Source organism: Hippopotamus amphibius, chromosome 17 (genome assembly GCF_030028045.1).
Source record: "Hippopotamus amphibius kiboko isolate mHipAmp2 chromosome 17, mHipAmp2.hap2, whole genome shotgun sequence".
In the NCBI taxonomy this organism is placed as follows: domain Eukaryota; kingdom Metazoa; phylum Chordata; class Mammalia; order Artiodactyla; family Hippopotamidae; genus Hippopotamus; species Hippopotamus amphibius.
The window spans coordinates 11,924,517-11,942,675 of record NC_080202.1 but is presented as its reverse complement, the minus strand read 5'-3'; the positions used below and the strand labels follow the sequence as shown (position 1 = coordinate 11,942,675).

The 18,159-nt window shown below is 41.5% G+C and overlaps 2 protein-coding genes across 2 annotated transcripts; both read right to left on the bottom strand.

Moving 5' to 3' along the window:
* Positions 1–386: 386 nt before the first annotated feature.
* LOC130840285 (olfactory receptor-like protein DTMT) lies at positions 387–1,331 on the bottom strand. The gene has a single exon (XM_057715639.1). The coding sequence runs from the start codon at positions 1,329–1,331 to the stop codon at positions 387–389; it is 945 nt and encodes a 314-aa protein (XP_057571622.1).
* Positions 1,332–16,946: 15,615 nt separating this feature from the next.
* LOC130840294 (olfactory receptor-like protein DTMT) lies at positions 16,947–17,891 on the bottom strand. Its single transcript, XM_057715650.1, has one exon. It carries the CDS (start codon positions 17,889–17,891, stop codon positions 16,947–16,949), a length of 945 nt encoding a protein of 314 aa, XP_057571633.1.
* Between the last annotated feature and the right edge of the window lie 268 nt (positions 17,892–18,159).

Genomic DNA, 18,159 nt, shown 5'->3' with positions numbered 1-18,159 from the left:
GCGCTTCTGTCAAAAGTGATGGAGTGAGGGGGGAGGTGGAGGGTGTAAATGAGTAGATAATAAATAGTGGTGCTTATTTTACCAGTATATAAAAAATGGAAACATTGGGGGAAAGGGGACACAAAGATTAACTGGAAGCTTAAAAATGATGCTCCTTAGGGTCACCTGGAAAGAAAAAAGAGGAAGACCCTGCTAGCAGGTCACTGACATGCCCTTTCCGAGTCCAGCTACACATCTCCACTTTATTTCTTTTACTTATTGGACAATATCTTACTATGTAATTTAACCAAAAGACCATTAGGAAAAAAAGAAGTCTGGGTTGATATCCCAATATTAAAATCAATATACCTACTGGATAAAATTGTGTAGAAATCCCAACCTTACCCTCATAGAGAGAAGAGAGTTTTCTTTTTGCAAAAGACTCTTCCCAGGGCTCCCTTCATGTCTCTGTTCCTCAGGCTGTAGATGAAGGGGTTCAGCATGGGGGTCACCACAGTGTACATCAAGGCCATGACAGTCTCCTTTAAGGTAGAATTATTAGCTGATGGACATAAATAGAGACCAATAATTGTCCCATAGAAGAGAGACACCACGGAGAGGTGGGAGCCACAGGTGGAGAAGGCTTTGCAGATGCCCTTGGCAGAAGGGACCTTGAGGATGGAAGACACAACTCGTGCATAGGACAGGATGATGAGTAGGAATGGGAGGACAAATATGAGCCCTCCAGTGATAAATATTACCAGCTCATTAACTCGAGTGTCCGAGCAGGACAGCTTCAGCAGAGCAGACAAATCACAGAAAAAGTGAGGGATCACATTGTCTGCACAAAAAGACAAACTGGCCGTGAGCAGGGTGTGTAACATGGCAGGAAACATGCTCAACACCCAGGACAGCACCACCAAGAAGAGACAGAGCTTGGGGCTCATGATGGTGGTGTAGTGCAGGGGGAAGCAGATGGCCACATAGCGGTCATAGGCCATGGCCACAAGGAGGAAGTTCTCCAGGTCTCCAAAGAACAAGAAGAAGTACATTTGGGTCAGGCAGGCAGCATAGGGGATGGATGGGACGTGGCTCTGCATGTCCTGCAGCAACTTGGGCACTGTGACAGAGGAAAAGCAGAGATCAGAGAAGGACAAATTGCTGAGAAACAAGTACATGGGTGTGTGGAGGTGGGGGTCCAGGCAAATGAGGACCATGATGAGGAGGTTCCCCAGGACGGTGGTAACATACATGGCCAGGAACAGGGCAGAGAACAGGTGCTGATGCTCTGACTGGATGGGCAGTCCCAGCAGGAGGAACGGAGAGACAACAGTTTCATTCCTCCCTGTCATGCTCTGTGTCCAGGATCTTCAGGAAGAAATCAGAGTGTCCATGAAAACCTGCATTTCCAAATGAACATATTTCTATGATACGTGGTCTGTTAGATGCTTTACAAAAATACTGTATAGTATTCTCAACACAAAAATGACAGTCTTTATGGTACTCCAATATTCTATAATCAAAATCTGTGTGATGAGAAATGACTCATTTTCTTCACTTCTCTTTAACATGAAACAATATTCCAACTTTTCTAAAACACTCTTATCCCTTTGCTCCTGAGACTCAAATGTATTGGTTTTCCTCATACCTGCCTGAGCAGACATCCTCAATAACTGTAATTGGCTTCTGTTTTGTCAGTATCGCCAAGTTGATTAATGTTCCAAGGCTTTTTCCTAAACACTGTTCTCTTGTAATTCTACATATACCACCAAGAAAAACTCACATACTCCAATGGCTTTTGATCACCATTTAAACCTCAGGTGTACATGTCTCTCTAGCCTATGAAAGAGTACCCTCAGTTGCCTAAGTGTTATCTTCCCTTGGACATTACACACTCATTTTCAGCTAACATCCTAAAGAAACTCATGATCTCCCCCTGCCCTCCAGCAATTCCCTCCTCCCCTAGTTTCCCATATCTAGTAAATGGGAGTCCAGGTGCTCCGCAACCGGAACGTTTGCTTTCATTCCGTCCTTTCATCATCATCAACTTCCTATCTGTTGGCAAGTCCTAGAGGTTCTGCCCCTTAATTCTCTTACCCATTCAACTACTTCCAGTAGCCACTGTCAACACCCTAGACCTGGCTGACATCATGTCTTTTCTGTACCATTGGAACAGTCTCTTAACTCTTCTCCCTGCTTCCATGATTGAATCCTTCTCCTCTATATCCTTCAATCACACTGTTTATAGCTGTCTCCCCTATACAATGGTAAACTATATGCAGAAAAGGCCATGTCTGCCTTCATGAATGCAGTAGTGCTAGCAGGTGACAGAGTGTTTTGATGTAGCCAATGTTTCATAAACGCTAACTGATTGTGCTTCAAGCTGAGACAGGCATTCTTCCAACTTTAAAGACAGCAAAACTCCTTTTAAGTTAGAATCACTACCCCTCATCAAATCCTCCCAGAACAAGGACTCAACAAAACCAATCATTTAGCACTAAATTTCACAGTTTATTATAAAGTTTATGGATGTAATCTTTTCCCACATAAAATGTTAGAGTACCTCAGATACACTACTATTGTCACCACTACAGATGATATAGAGATGATTATTTATATAGATAATAATATAAATACAGGTATATATGCAATCTCCTAATGATTCCCTTTCTTTGAAGAACCCTGATTGGTACCCCTCAGTGTGCCTCAAAGCTGACAAAGAAAGCAGAGGAGAAGCATCGTGAGATGTGGGAAGGTCCTTCATTAAAGACATGACTGAATCCAACTGCTGAGAGGTCACACCCTTGGTGCTGGTTGATCCAGCCATGTCAACAGGTTTACATACTGACTTATGTACTGACAGCACAGTGGGAAGAAACATGGAGGGAAAATCTCACATCTGGTTTCTCAGAATTTGGTTTCCCTGGTAAATGAGCGGGACCCGACTCCTGTGTCAAGAGTGTGACTGGGATCACAAGCCACAGACAGCACTTAAGGATGTTGTCACTGATGATGCAGCAAGGCTCTCACCTTCTACACCCATTAAGTCAGTACTTCTCAGCCTGGACGGCACATGAGAAAACCTAGGGCCGTGTTTCTAAAATTTAGTATCCATGAAAATCCCCTGGGGGTTCTGGTACAACACTGATTTGGATACACTAGGCCTGCTTCTGCATTTTCAGCTAGCACCCAGGTAACTATGCCCATGCTGCAGTCTATGCACTACACCGTGAGTAGCAAGGATACGTGATGCCTTTAAAAATAAAGATTATTGAACCCCTCAGACACAATTAACCATAATCTTTGAGAAGAAGTCTATACAAAGTTTTTTTAATGCTCCTAGGTGATTCTAAACTAAAACAAGGGTTCAGACCTGTTGTATTAACACCTACCTCAAGAGTTGTTAGTATGTTGAAATTACACCATATTGTGGGAATAAATGATATGGTAAGTAACACATGAGAATGTTACAATGAATAAAACAGATTGTAATGGGTGAATAGTATAAAAAAACTTCTCAAATGTAGTGAAATTTTAGGGGGCCTAGAGGTAGAAAAGAGGAGCATTACCTTACTTGAAAAATTCTCCTGCAGAACACCATACAACCTGGGAAAGGAAGACCCTCAGGTTGGAAGGACCCTAAGGGACCAGCTCATTCACCCTCTGCCCAACTTACCCAGTGTGTCTGAGGGTGACTTCAGGACCCTGACCCGAGATCCTGCTTCCCTGTATTCACTAAGACATGTGAAGTAACAGTCTCTGTAGTCGTCATCTGCATCTGCAAAATCCCTTATCACATCTCGCATTCTGCACATTTGTGGGACCTGGATCCCAGAAGAGTCCAAATCCTGGAGGAACTTGTTGAAGACAAATTACTTACCCAAGGCCCCTCTGGGACATGTGCTCTCAGGGTCCTGGAGCAGTGACTGATTTTGTCACTGATCACACCTGACTATACTTTGGGGGAAGGTGAGGATGGAGAGAATCTGGTTCAGGAAAGCTTAATCACTGCCTGTTTAGGGAATAGACTGTAGACCTTAGTGGGTGGAGCTGATACTTTGGGAAATGAAAGAGGATGGTTTGTGAAGCCATAAAACAAGCCAGGACCATACTGGGAATATCCTAAAGTGTCTGAGGAATGTAGCAGGCTGTTTTCTGTGGGTAACAAGAAGCTGTTGGTGGTTTGAGTGTCAATAGAGACACATATTTTGGAAAAATTCTCAACATGGCACCATCTCTCAATACAACACCATTTGCCACAAACCACTTGCAGCTCACAAGGAGTAGATATCTATGACACCACCACATGCAGATATATAGAAAGTACTTGAACAAGAGAAAAGACAAACTCTCCCTGATCATGTTCAATCCTGCCTCAAGCCAAGATAGAAAAGAAAACCCAGTTCGAATCCCATTAAGGTACTTCTGCCTTCTTACCTCTGTGGGAAAACATTAATGGCACCCGCCACCACCATCATCTCCAGTACTCCCCACATGTGTCAGGATACCTCCTAGTTGCCAGCTCTTCTTTATGTTGCAGTTAACTATGGACACTTCCTTTCACTACCCATTCCATGTTCTCCTCGGCCATCATCTCAGCTGTATGGGGTTCTTACACGGTCGTATAATGCAAACTTTCCTTCCTTGGGAATCAGCATCTTCATTAGTCTTGCCTTATCAAGTTGTTCTAGCTTTGCTGATATTTATTTTTGGACAGAAAATACTAAGTGGCACTCAAAGAATTCCCCAGAAATGCAGACATGGTCCTCTCCACTCCAGTTGTGTGGAGGAACCCAGTTTTCCCATATTAATCTATAGCACCACCCCAGGCTCAATGGGAATCCTACTCTTTGCATATTGGGTTCACATAAGAAGCACAAAATGTCCAGGTGGTTGACTCAACATCCAAATCAATGAAACTACTCTTACATCCCCTGGTAAGGGGTAACCACTCCTCCCTTGAGAACTACACCAGACACTTCTCATGCACTTTTTCTATCCTCTCAGCCTCATCTCCTACTCCAGCCACAGCTGCAGTAACCAGCTCTGCCCTGGCTTCAGCTAGCTTTAGTAAATGCAACCTGACGGCACCTCACCTCACTTCTGCTCCACATGCTCCAAGCTTCTTGCTCAGGGACTTCTCTGACTCCTGGAAACAGGGTGTCATGGAAACCCTCTCAGTACTCATACCAAGATTTAAGCATTTGATCCATAAGAGTGGGGTTTTTTTGAGAATGTGAGGTGTGGATTAAAGTTGCTTCTTTCACGTGGAAATCCAAGTTTTCCAGCATCATTGGTTGATAAGACCATTTTCCACTGAATCGTCTTTGCACATTTGTCAGTGATCAATGGACAATACATAAGTGAATCTATTTTTGGACTCTATATGGTATTTTGTACTCTCTGTATCAATCTATATTTCTCTCATCTCTAATCTCACAATCTGATTATTTTAGCTACAGTAAATTTACTTTGTTAGTTTTTTTTTGACTTCATGTATGCATTTTGCAATCATATTGTACACTTGTACCACCAAAAAATCCTATTGGAATTTAATTGGAATTGTGTTAAATCTCTAGATCAGTTTTAGAAGAGTCAGCATCTTAACAATATTGAGTTCTCCAATCCGTGAACATGTTATACCTATCAATTTCTTTAGATCACTATGAGTTCTATAATCAGTGTTTTTTGTTTTCAGGATATAGATCTTGCACATATTGTGTATTATTTATTCCTAAGTATTTAATGGTTTGGTGCTATTATAAATGGCACTTTTAAAATAGAGCAGAGAAGGACAGCGTCTTCAATAAATGAGGTTAGGAAAACTGAAAATACAAAAAAATTTAACTCAAAATGGGTTAATATTTGAACCTAAGACCTAAAGCCATAAAACTCCTAGAAGAAAACATAGGCAAGGCAGTAAGGTCTTGACATAGGTCTTGGTGATAATTCTTTGAATATGACACCAAAGACAAAAGCAACAAAAGTAAAAATAAACAAATGGGACTGCATCAAACTAAAAAGCTTCTGCACATCAAAGAAAACTACCAACAAAACCAAAAGGCAACACATTGAATGGGAGAAAATATTTGCAAATCATATACCTGATAAGGCATTAGTATCCAAAGTATATAATGAGCTCATATAACTCAAAAGCAAAAAGACAATCTGATTAAAAATGATCAGAGGATCTAAACAGTCATTTTTCCAAAGAAGACATACAGATGGCCAACAAGCACATGAAAAGATGCTCACCATTGCTAATTATTAGAGAAATGCAAACCAAAACAACAATGAGATATCACCTCACACCTGTCAGATTGGCTATCATCAAAAAGAACACAATAACAAATGTTGGAGAAGATATGGAGAAAAGAGAACCCTTGTACACTGTTGGTGGGAATGTAAATTGGTGCAGCGACTATGGAAAACAGTATGGAGGTTCCTCAAAGGAAAAACAGAACTGCCACAGATCCAGCAATTCCACTCCTTGGTATACATCTGGAAGGAAAAAAAAACAAAAGAACTATCTCAAAAAGATACATGCACCCCCATGTTCACAGTAGCACTATTTTACAATAACCATGATATGGAAGCAACACAAATGCCCATCAATGGATAAGAAAATGTGGTATATATGCAATGGAATATTATCCAGCCAGTAAAAAGACTGAAATTCTGCCACTTGCAACAATGTAGTTCAAGTTAAAGAGTATTATTCCCACTGAAATGTCAGACAGAGAAAGACACTGTATCACTAATCTGTGAAATCTGAATATAATTAAAATGAATGTAAGGTCTGAAAGAAGATGGCAGAGGAGTAAGAGATGGGGATCACCTTCTTCCCCACAAATACATCAAGAATACATCTACTTGTGGAAGAGCTCCTAGGGGACACCTTCCGAATGCTGATTTGGGACCTTGGACCTCCAGAAAGGCAAGAAAATTTCCACGTAACTGGGTAACGCAAAAGAAAAAAAGAGAAGAAAAGAGATAAAGGAATCCCAAGGAGACATGCCCCTCTGGGAGCGGGCTGCGAAGGGGGGAAACTTCCACACACTGGGAAGCCCCCTTGCTGGCAGGGATGGACAGGGGGAGCTCAGAGCCCCCAGAGGGGAGAGCAACAACAGGTGTGCAGAGGACAGAGCGGAAAGATTCGGGCACCGAGGACTCAGGCAGCATTCCCCAGCCAGAGATGCGGGTCTGCTCACCCGCAGCGGCGGTGGGGGCTGGGCGCCAAGGCTTGGGCTTTGGAGAACAGACACCAGGGAGGGAACTGGGGCTGGCTGTGAGAAAACAGCCTGGGGGGAAAGTGCACCACAGCTGACTGGGTGGGAGTTTGGGGGAAAGCCTGGGCCTGAAGGAGAACCAGGAGACCTTTGTTTCCGGGTGCTCGAGAGGAGCTTGCTGCTCCGCGAACTCACAGGCTGCGGAGCGGCGCCTGTGCCAGCACCACCCGTGACCACGGCTGCTAAATCAAAACACAGAGCCCATCGCCCACCCAATTGCCCACCCACCGCATTCGCTGCCAAGGGTCCTGTGTGCAAGGCAGGTCATTGGCCACACCCTTCTGGCAACAGGTGCAGCCTACCAGCGCCAGGGGTGCTATGTTCAGGACCAGCTTCCCTGGGACAACGCAAGGCACATCTCAGGCTCACGCAGACCTCTGCTGCTGCAAGCACTCCCACAAATTTCAGTTAGACTGCCATACCCTTCCCTCCCCTCAACCTGAATTTGCAAGTGATCCCCAACCACCCTCTTTTGCCCCCTCTTGCCTAGGTGGGAAACCGACTCCTAAGAGCAGCCCACACGCAAAGAAGGGACCAAAACCAAAACTGATCCCCAAGGACTGTAAGACCGATGAAGAGAAAAGGAAACAGCCACAGGAGGAGCAGATTCAATACCCACAATAGGCTTGATAGACTCTGCACCTTAATAGACGAGCGTTTCTACAATAGAGGCTGTAGACTTAGGGGGTAACTGAGGACTGTGGGGGCAAATATACACAGGACTAATACCAGGCTACAGTCTGAGCTCTCCACAGTCCTCCCCACAGCAGGTGCAGAGACCCATCTAGAAGAATTGGAGGACTTCCTGGTATGTTTGACTCGTTTCTGGTTTTATGTATTTGTCAGTTTAATCTTTACTGTATATATTTGTATGTGGGTTTGTAAACGGGTTTGATTACTCCCTTATTTGTAGTCCTTCTCTTTTGTTTTCTCTTCTTCTCTTTTCATCTCTTTTTGCAAGTGCGCACATCTCCTTGTGTGATTTTGACTGTTTAGAATTGTTTTTACCACCTGTCTTGGGGATTTGTCTGTCCTATCCCTTTCTTCCTTTTTTTTTTTTCTTTTTTTTTCTTTTCTCTCTTTCTACCTCCTTTTCCTCCATGCTGTGCAGCTTCAAGGGGCTTAGTGCCCCGGCCGGGGGTCAGAGCTGGACCTCTGAGGCAGCAGAGCTGAGTCCAAAACATTGGATCATCAGAGAACTCCCAACCCCATGGAATATTAATCAGCAAGTGCTCTCCCAGAGGTCTCATTCTCAACACTAAGATCCAAATCCAACCAAAGGCCAGCAAGCTCCAGTGCTGGATACCTCAAGCCAAACACCTAGCAAGACAGGAACATAATCCCACCCATTAGCAGACAGACAGCCTACAGTCATACTAAGCCCACAGACACACCAACAGATGTGGCTCTGCACACCAGAAGGATAAGATCCAGCTCCACACACAAGAATACAGGCATCAGTCCCCCCCACCAAGAAGCCTACACAACCCACTGAACCAACCTCCCCATTGGGGACAGGCAACAGATTTAAAAAGAACTATGACCCTGCAGCCTAAGGAAAGAAGACTCCAAACACACTGAGTTAAAATGAGAAAACAGAGAAAGATGCAGCTGATGAAGGAACAAGGTAAAACCCCACAAGACAAGGCAAATGAAGACGAGATAGCCAGTCTAACTGAAAAAGAATTCAGAATAATTATAGTAAAGATGATCCAAGATTTCAGAAATAGTATTGAGGCACAGATGGAGCAAATGAAAGAAATGTTTAACAAGGAGCTGGAAGAACTAAAGAGCAAACAAACAGTGATGAACAACACAATAAATGAACTTAAAAGTACTCCAGAAGGAATGCAGACCAGAATAACTGAATCAGAAGAACGGATAAGTTCCTGGAAGATAGAATGGTGGAAAAAACTGACACAGAGCAGAAAAAAGAAAAAAAGAATGAAAAGAATTGAGGACAGTCTCAGAGACCTCTGGGACAACATTAAATATACAAACATTTGAATTATAGGGGTCCCAGAAGAAGAAGAGAAAAAGAAAGGGTCTGAGAAAATATTAGAAGAGATAATAGTGGAAAATTCCCCAACATGGGAAAGGAAAAAGTAAATAAAGTCCAAGAAGCGCAGAAAGTCCTATACAGAATAAATCCAAGGAGAAACACAATGAGGCACATATTAATCAAACTAATGAAAATTAAATACAAAGAAAAGATTTTAAAAGCAGCAAGAGAAAAGCAACAAATAACATATAACGGAAAACCCATAAGGATAACCGCTGACCTTTCTGCAGAAACTCTGCAGGCCAGAAGGGAATGGCAGGATATATTGAAAGTCCTGAAAGAGAAAAACCTACAGCCAAGAATACTCTACCCAGCAAGAATCTCATTCAGATTCGATGGAGAAATCAAAAGCTTTACAGACAAGCAAAAGTTAAGAGAACTCAGCACCACCAAACCAGCCTTACAACAAGTGCTAAAGGAACTTCTCTAGGCAGTAAACACAAGAGAAGGAAAAGACCTACAAAAAAAAACTCAAAACAATTAAGAAAATGGTAATAGGAACATACATGTCAATAATTACCTTAAATGTAAATGGATTAAATGCTCCAACCAAAAGACACAGACTGGCTGAATGGATACAAAAACAAGACCCTTCTATATGCTGCCTACAAGAAACCCACTTCAGACCAAGGGACACATACAGACTGAAAGTAAAGGGATGGAAAAAGATATTCCATGCAAATGGAAGTCAAAAGAAAGCTGGAGTAGCAATACTCATATCAGACAAATTAGACTTTAAAGATCATTACAAGAGACAAGGAAGGACACCACATAATGATCAAGGGATCCATCCAAGAAGAAGATATAACAATTGTAAATATCTATGCACCCAACATAGGAGCACCTCAATACATAAGGCAAATGCTAACAGTCATAAAAGGGGAAATTAACAGTAAATAATAGTAGGAGACTTTAACACCCCACTTACACCAATCGACAGATCATCCAAACAGAAAATAAATAAGGAAACACAGGCTTTAAATGATAAATTAGACCATCTCAACTTAATTGATATTTATACGATATTCCATCCAAAAACGACAGAATACACTTTCTTCTCAAGTGCACACGGAATATTTTCCAGGATAGATCAAATCTTGGGTCACAAATCAAGCCTCGGTAAATTCAAGAAAATTGAAATTGTAGCAAGGATTTTCTCTGACCACAACGCCATGAGACTAGATATCAATTACAGGGAAAAAACTGTAAAAAATACAAACACATGGAGGCTAAACAATACGCTATTAAAGAATGAAGAAATCACAGAAGGAATCAAAGAGAAATCAAAAAATACCTAGAGACAAATGACAATGAAAACACAACAATCCAAAACCTATGGGACACAGCAAAAGCATTTCTAAGAGGGAAGTTTATAGCAATACAGTCCTACCTCAAGAAACAAGAAAAATATCGAATAAACAACCTAACCTTACACCTAAAACAATTAGAGAAAGAAGAACAACAGCAACAACAAAAACCCAAAATGAGCCGAAGGAAAGAAATCATAAAGATCAGGTCAGAAATAAATGAAAAAGAAATGAAGGAAACAATAGCAAAGATCAATAAAACTAAAAGCTGGTTCTTTGAGAAGATAAACAAAATTAATAAACCATTAGCCAGACTCATCAGGAAAAAAGGGGAGAAGATGCAAACAGAATTAGAAATGAAAAAGGAGAAGTAACAACCAACACTGCAGAAATACAATAGATCATGAGAGACTACTACAAGCAACTATATGCCAACAAACTGGATAACCTGGAAGAAATGCATAAACTCTTAAAAAAGTACAATCTTCTAAGACTGAACAAGGAAGAAATAGAAACTATGAATATACCAATCACAAGTACGGAAATTGAGGCAGTGATTAAAAAATCTCCCAACAAACAAAAGCCCAGGGCCAGATCACTTCACAGGCAATTCTATCAAATATTTAGAGAAAAGCTAACACCCATCCTTCTCAAACTCTTCCAGAACATAACAGAAGGAAGAACACTTCCAAACTCATTCCATGAGGCCACCATTACCCTAATACCAAAACCAGACAAAGATGTCACACACAAAAAAGAAAATTATAGGCCAATATCACTGATGAATATAGATGCAAAAATCCTCAACAAAATACTAGCAAACAGAATCCAACAGCACATTTAAAAGATCATACAGGGACTTCCCTGGTGCCTCAGTGGTTAAGAATCTGCCTGTCAATGCAGGGGACAGGGGTTTGATCCCTGGTCCAGGAAGATCCCACATGCTGTGGAGCAACTAAGTCCATGCACCACAGTTACTGAGCCTGAGCTCTAGAGCCCGAGAGCCACAACTACTGAGCCCATGTGCCGCAACTACTGAAGCCTGCATGCCTAGAGCCCATGCTCCGCAATAAGAGAAGCCACCCACCGCAATGAGACACCCTCACACCGCAACGAAGAGTAGACCCCACTCGCCACAACTAGTGAAAGCCCATGCACAGCAACGAAGACCCAACACAGCCAATAAATAAATAAATAAATAAATAAATAAATAAATAAATCTATCTTAAAAAAAAAAAGATTATACACCATGATCAAGTGTGGTTTATTCCTGGGATTCAAGGATTCTTTAATATATGCAAATAAATCAATGTGACACATCATATTAACAAATTGAAGGATAAAAACCATATGATCATCTCAATAGATGCAGAAAAAGCTTTTGACAAAATTCAACATCGATTTATGAGAAAAACTCTCCAGAAAATGAGCATAGAAGGAAGTTACCTCAACATAATAAAAGCCATATATGACAAACCAACAGCCAACATCGTTCTAAATAGTGAAAAACTGAGCATTACCTCTAAGAACAGGAACAAGACAAGGGTGTCCACTCTCCGCACTATTATTCAACATAGTTTTGGAAGTTTTAGCCACAGTAATCAAAGAAGAAAACAAAATACAAGGAATCTAAATTGGAAAAGAAGTAAATTGTCACTCTTTGCAGATGACATGATATTATACATAGAAAACCCTAAAGAAGTTATCAGAAAACTGCTAGCACTAATCAATAAATTTAGTAAAGTAGCAGGACGCAAAATTAATGCACAGAAATCTCTTGCATTCCTATACACTAACAATGAAAAAGCGGAAAGAGAAATTAAGGAAACTCTTCCATTTACTATTGCAACAAAAAGAATAAAATACCTAGGAATAAACCTGCCTAAGGAGGCAAAAGACCTGCATGCAGAAAACTATAAGACACTGTTGAAAGAAATCAAAGACGATACAAACAGATAGAGAGACATATCATGTTCTTGGATTGGAAGAATCAACATTGTGAAAATGACTATCCGACCCAAAGCAATTTACAGATTCAAATTACCAATGGCATTTTTCACAGAACTAGAACAAGAAATTTTATGATTAGTATGGAAACACAAAAGACCTCAAATAGCCAAAGCAATCTTGAGAAGGAGAGATGGGGCTGGAGGAATCAGCCTTCCTGACTTCAAACTATACTACAAGGCCATAGCGATCAAGACAGTATGGTACTGGCACAAAAATAGAAAGGAAGATCAATGGAATAGAATAGAGAACTCAGAAGTAAGCCCAAACACATATGGGCACCTTATCTTTGACAAAGGAGGCACGAATATACAACGGAAAAAAGACAGCCTCTTCAATAAGTGGTGCTGGGAAAATTGGACAGCTACATGTAAAAGAAAGAGATTAGAACACTTCCTAACACCATACACAAAAATAAACTCCAAATGGATTAAAGACCTACATGTAAGGCCAGACACTATAAAACTCCTTGAGGAAAACATAGGCAGAACACTCTATGACATACATCAAAGCAAGATCCCTTTTGACCCACCTCCTAGAATCATGGAAATAAATCAAGAATAAACAAATGGGACCTAATGAAACTTAAAAGCTTTTGCACAGCAAAAGAAACCATAAAGAAGACAAGAAGACCACCTTCAGATTGGGAGAAAATATTCACCAATGAAGCAACTGATAAAGGATTAATCTCCAAAATATACACGCAGCTCATGAAGCTTAATACCAAAAAAGCAAATAACCCAATCCACAAATGGGCAGAAGACCCAAATAGACATTTCTCCAAAGAAGACATACAGATGGCCAACAAACATATGAAAAGATGCTCAATGTCACTAATTATTAGAGAAATGCAAGTCAAAGCCACAATGAGGTATCACCTCACACCGGTCAGAATGGCCATCATCAAAAAATCTAGAAACAATAAATGCTGGAGAGGGAACCCTCCTGCACTGTTGGTGGAATGTAAACTGGTACAGCCACTATGGAAAACAGTTTGGAGTTTCCTTAAAAAACTAAAAATAGAACTACTATAGACCCAGCAATCCCTCTACTGGGCATATACCCAGAGAAAACCATAATTCAGAAAGATACATGTACCACAATGTTCACTGCAGCACTATTTACAATAGCCAGGACATGGAAGCAACCTACATGTCCACTGACAGAGGAATGGATGAAGAAGATGTGGCACATATATACAGTGGAATATTACTCAGCCATAGAAAGGAATGAAATTGAGTTATTTGTAGTGAGGTGGATGGACCTAGAGTCTGTCATACAGAGTGAAGTAAGCCAGAAAGAGAAAAACAAATACTGTATGATAACTCATATATATGGAATCTAAAAAAATGGTACTGATGAACCCAGTGACAGGGCAAGAATAAGGATGCAGATGCAGAGAACGGACTGGAAGACACGGGGAGGGGCAAAGGGGAAGCTGGGACGAAGTTAGAGAGTAGCATTGATATATATACACTACCAAATGTAAAATAGATAGCTAGTGGGAAGCTGCTGCATAACACAGGGAGATCAACTCGATGATGGGTGATGACATATAAGGCTGGGATAGGGAGGGTGGGAGGGAGGGGATATGGGGATATATGTATAAATACAGCTGATTCACTTTGTTGTACAGCAAAAACCAGCACAAAAGTATAAAGCAATTATATTCCAATAAAGAGCTTAAAAAATGCATGCATATGCAAAACAGGAACAGACTCACAGATATAGAAAACAAACTAGTGGGGTATTGATCTGCACTTTTCGTATAATGTCTTCATCTCGTATGGGTATCAGGGCCACTATGGGATACAGTACGGAGCCTCCACCACCAACAAAAAAAAAAGAAGAACAGAAATACCATACGATCCAGCAATCCCAACTCTGGGTTTATAGGGAAAGGAAATGACACGAGGAATACGAAGAGACATCTGCACTTGAGCGTTCATGTCAACGATGTTCCCAAGAGCCAAGATATGGACACAACCCACATGTCCATCAGCCAGTACAGGGATAAAGAAGATGTGGTACATGCACACAGTGACTGTCACTCAGTCTTTAAAAAAAGAAATACTGACATTTGTGACAACACAGATGAACCTGGAGGACATGATGCTAAGTGAAATAACCCACTAACAGAGGACAAACCCCAAATGATTCCATTTCAGAGATGAGGTATCAAAGCAGTTACACTCATGGGAGGAGAGGACAGAAGGGTGGCTGTCAGGGGCTGGAATGAGGAGAAAACAGAAAATCGTTTTTCGATGGATATAAAACTTCTGCTATGTAAAATGAGTAAGCAGTAAAATATAAGATAGTACCTACAGTTAATATAGTATTGTGCACTCTAAAATACATTCAGAGGAGAGAAGTCATGCTGTTTATTTTTTTCAGAAAAAAAGGAAGAAAGAAAGAAAAAAAGCAAAAGAACACAAGAAATTCATGAGAGTGATGTATATGTGTATCTTGGTGTGGTAAAGGTATCAGAGATACATGCACTTGTCCAAACTCATCAAGATGTACACAGTAAATGTATTCAATTTTTGCATAAGAATTATCGCTCGATAAAGCTAAAAAGGAAAATGGATTATAAAACAAAAAGCAGACTTTGGAAAGTATTAAGTTCCCATTTTCTGCATGTAAAGATGAAAGTGCTCACAGAGCATCACGTGGAGATGCCCACCATGAAGATGAAGATGAAAATCAGGAACCGGAGGACGGCTCCCACTGCAGACAGAGAGGGGGAGGGGAGAGGAAATACAAAAGGGTTTAGACAAAATAAAATGATGGGCTTAGATATCATCCATTACAGGAGACAATAAGAAAACAATGGACTGAGCTTGGAACGCTGGACAATGCCACATGTGGAGCTAAGACTGAAAAATGAATGACTGCTCCCCTCATTTCTGAGGCTGGGGGAAATGAGAAGAAGAATTTGTAAAATCATATACTCTGAGATCTTAAATAAGCTCAGTACTGACCCACTCTGGGACCTTGGCAAGTCCTCAAATACCACATTTTTCAGTCTTTAAATTGGTGATAAGATTCATTTGTGGAATCATCACAAGAATATAATAAGATCACATATATAAAATGTGTTGATCAATTCCAAAATAGGAAGCAAGAGAGAGAAACCCTTGAAGAGTGAGGCTGGTAACGAGACTCCGGCTTCCTTCCCCACACCCGAGGGAGTAGTTTTAGGGCCCCAGGTATGAGTGAGCTCCCAGGTAAAGATGAACTAGACTATTGCAGTGAAGGAGATAGAAATTTCACTTGAGGTTCAGGTCAGGTGAAAAAGACAGTGGAGACATGAAAATAAATCAGAGGAGAAAAGGTTAAGAGACAGAATAATACCAACCCTTGCTCAAGAATGTGTAAGTAAAAATCCATATTCAATAATGAAAAGACCAGTTTAATAGAGGTAAGCAGGGGAGTGAGAATCTTGAATTTTAAACAGTACTGACCTGGAAGGAGAGAGTATTATTTATTTAAAGCAGGGTTTGGGTTATTTTTTTTAAACATGATAAATTAATTGTTTCAAAAAGGGACACAGATACTGAAGAAAAGGGCACGCTTCTCTGCCTCTTTAGCCTGGCAGACTCGGGTTCTAAGCAGCCTTCCTAGGAGCGTGGGTGGGGGGCTGGATGGTGGCAGCACACCTCTGGAAGGGCGAGCTTTAGGAAGGGTGCCCTGGCACAGGAGTTTGCTCCCACAGTGGCATGCAGGAGGGAAGGAGGCAGTGCAAATTAATGCTATTTTACAAGCTGTCACAGCTGTACTGTTTCTTTAAGTCTCCTCCAGATTTTCAGGTTGGAGCATAATAATAGTAACTGCCTTGGGGGTTTTCTGGTTCAGTAAATATTGGTCACCTACGGTGCGCCCTGGTACTGCAGTGACAGTCTCTTCTTCATGGAGCTTCTGTCCAAAGTGATGGGGTGAGGGGGAGGCTGTCTCAAGAGTAAATGAGTAAATAATAAATAGTAGTGTTTATTTCAGCAGTAAATAAATCAATGGAAACAGTAAAAAATGGGGGGAGGACATAAAGATTAATTGGAAGTTTAAAATGTATGCTTCTTAGGGTCACAGAAAGAACAAAGAGGAGACCCTGCTAGTGGATCGCTGAGATCCCCTTTCCGACTTCAACTACATACCTCCACTTTATATCATTTACTTACTGGAAATTATATTACTAAGTAATTTAACCAAAAGACCATTAGGAAAAAAAGAAGTCTGGGTTGATATCCCTGTATTAATATCAATATACCTACAGGATAAAATGGTGCAGAAATCCCAACTTTACCATCATAGAGAGAAGGGAGTTTTCTTTTTACAAAAGACTCTTCCCAGGGCTCCCTTCATGTCTCTGTTCCTCAGGCTGTAGATGAAGGGGTTCAGCATGGGGGTCACCACAGTGTACATCAAGGCCATGACAGTCTCCTTTAAGGTAGAATTACTAGCTGATGGCCATAAATAGAGACCAATAATTGTCCCATAGAAGAGAGACACCACGGAGAGGTGGGAGCCACAGGTGGAGAAGGCTTTGCAGATGCCCTTGGCAGAAGGGACCTTGAGGATGGAAGAGAGAATTCGTGCGTAGGACAGGATGATGAGTAGGAATGGGAGGACAACAACGAGCCCTCCAGCGATAAATATCACCAGCTCATTAACTTGAGTGTTCAAGCAGGACAGCTTCAGCAGAGCAGACAAATCACAGAAAAAGTGGGGGATCACGCTGTCTGCACAAAAAGACAACCTGGCCATGAGCAGGGTGTGTAACATGGCATGGAACGTGGTCAGCACCCAGGGCAGAACCACCAAGAAGAGACAGAGCTTGGGGCTCATGATGGTGGTGTAGTGCAGGGGGAAGCAGATGGCCACATAGCGGTCATAGGCCATGGCCGCAAGGAGGAAGTCATCCAGGTCTCCAAAGAACAAGAAGAAGTACATTTGGGTCAGGCAGCCAGCATAGGGGATGGATGGGACGTGGCTCTGCATGTCCTGCAGCAACTTGGGCACTGTGACAGAGGAAAAGCAGAGATCAGAGAAAGACAAATTGCTGAGAAGCAAATACATGGGTGTGTGGAGGTGGGGGTCCAGGCAAATGAGGACCATGATGACGAGGTTCCCCAGGACGGTGGTAACATACATGGCCAGGAACAGGGCAGAGAACAGGTGCTGATGCTCTGACTGGATGGGCAGTCCCAGCAGGAGGAACTCAGAGACAACAGTTTCATTCCTCCCTGCCATGCTCTGTGTCCAGGATCCTCGAGAAGAAATCAGAGTGTCCATGAAAACCTGCATTTCCAAATAAGCATATTTCTGTGATGCATGGTCTGTTAGACACTTTACAAAAATACTTTATATTCTTCTCATCACGATAATTACAATGCTTATTGTACTCCAATTCTCTATATACTCAGAATCTCTATGATGGGAAATGACTTATTTTCTTCAATTCTCTTTAAGATGAAACAATATTCCAACTTTTCTAAAACACTCTTGTCATCCCTTAGCT

What these genes read in the sequence shown, in the direction of transcription:
- LOC130840285 (XM_057715639.1), bottom strand. Translation starts at nt 1,331, where the DNA reads ATGACAGGGAGGAATGAAACTGTTGTCTCTCCGTTCCTCCTGCTGGGA.
- LOC130840294 (XM_057715650.1), bottom strand. Translation starts at nt 17,891, where the DNA reads ATGGCAGGGAGGAATGAAACTGTTGTCTCTGAGTTCCTCCTGCTGGGA.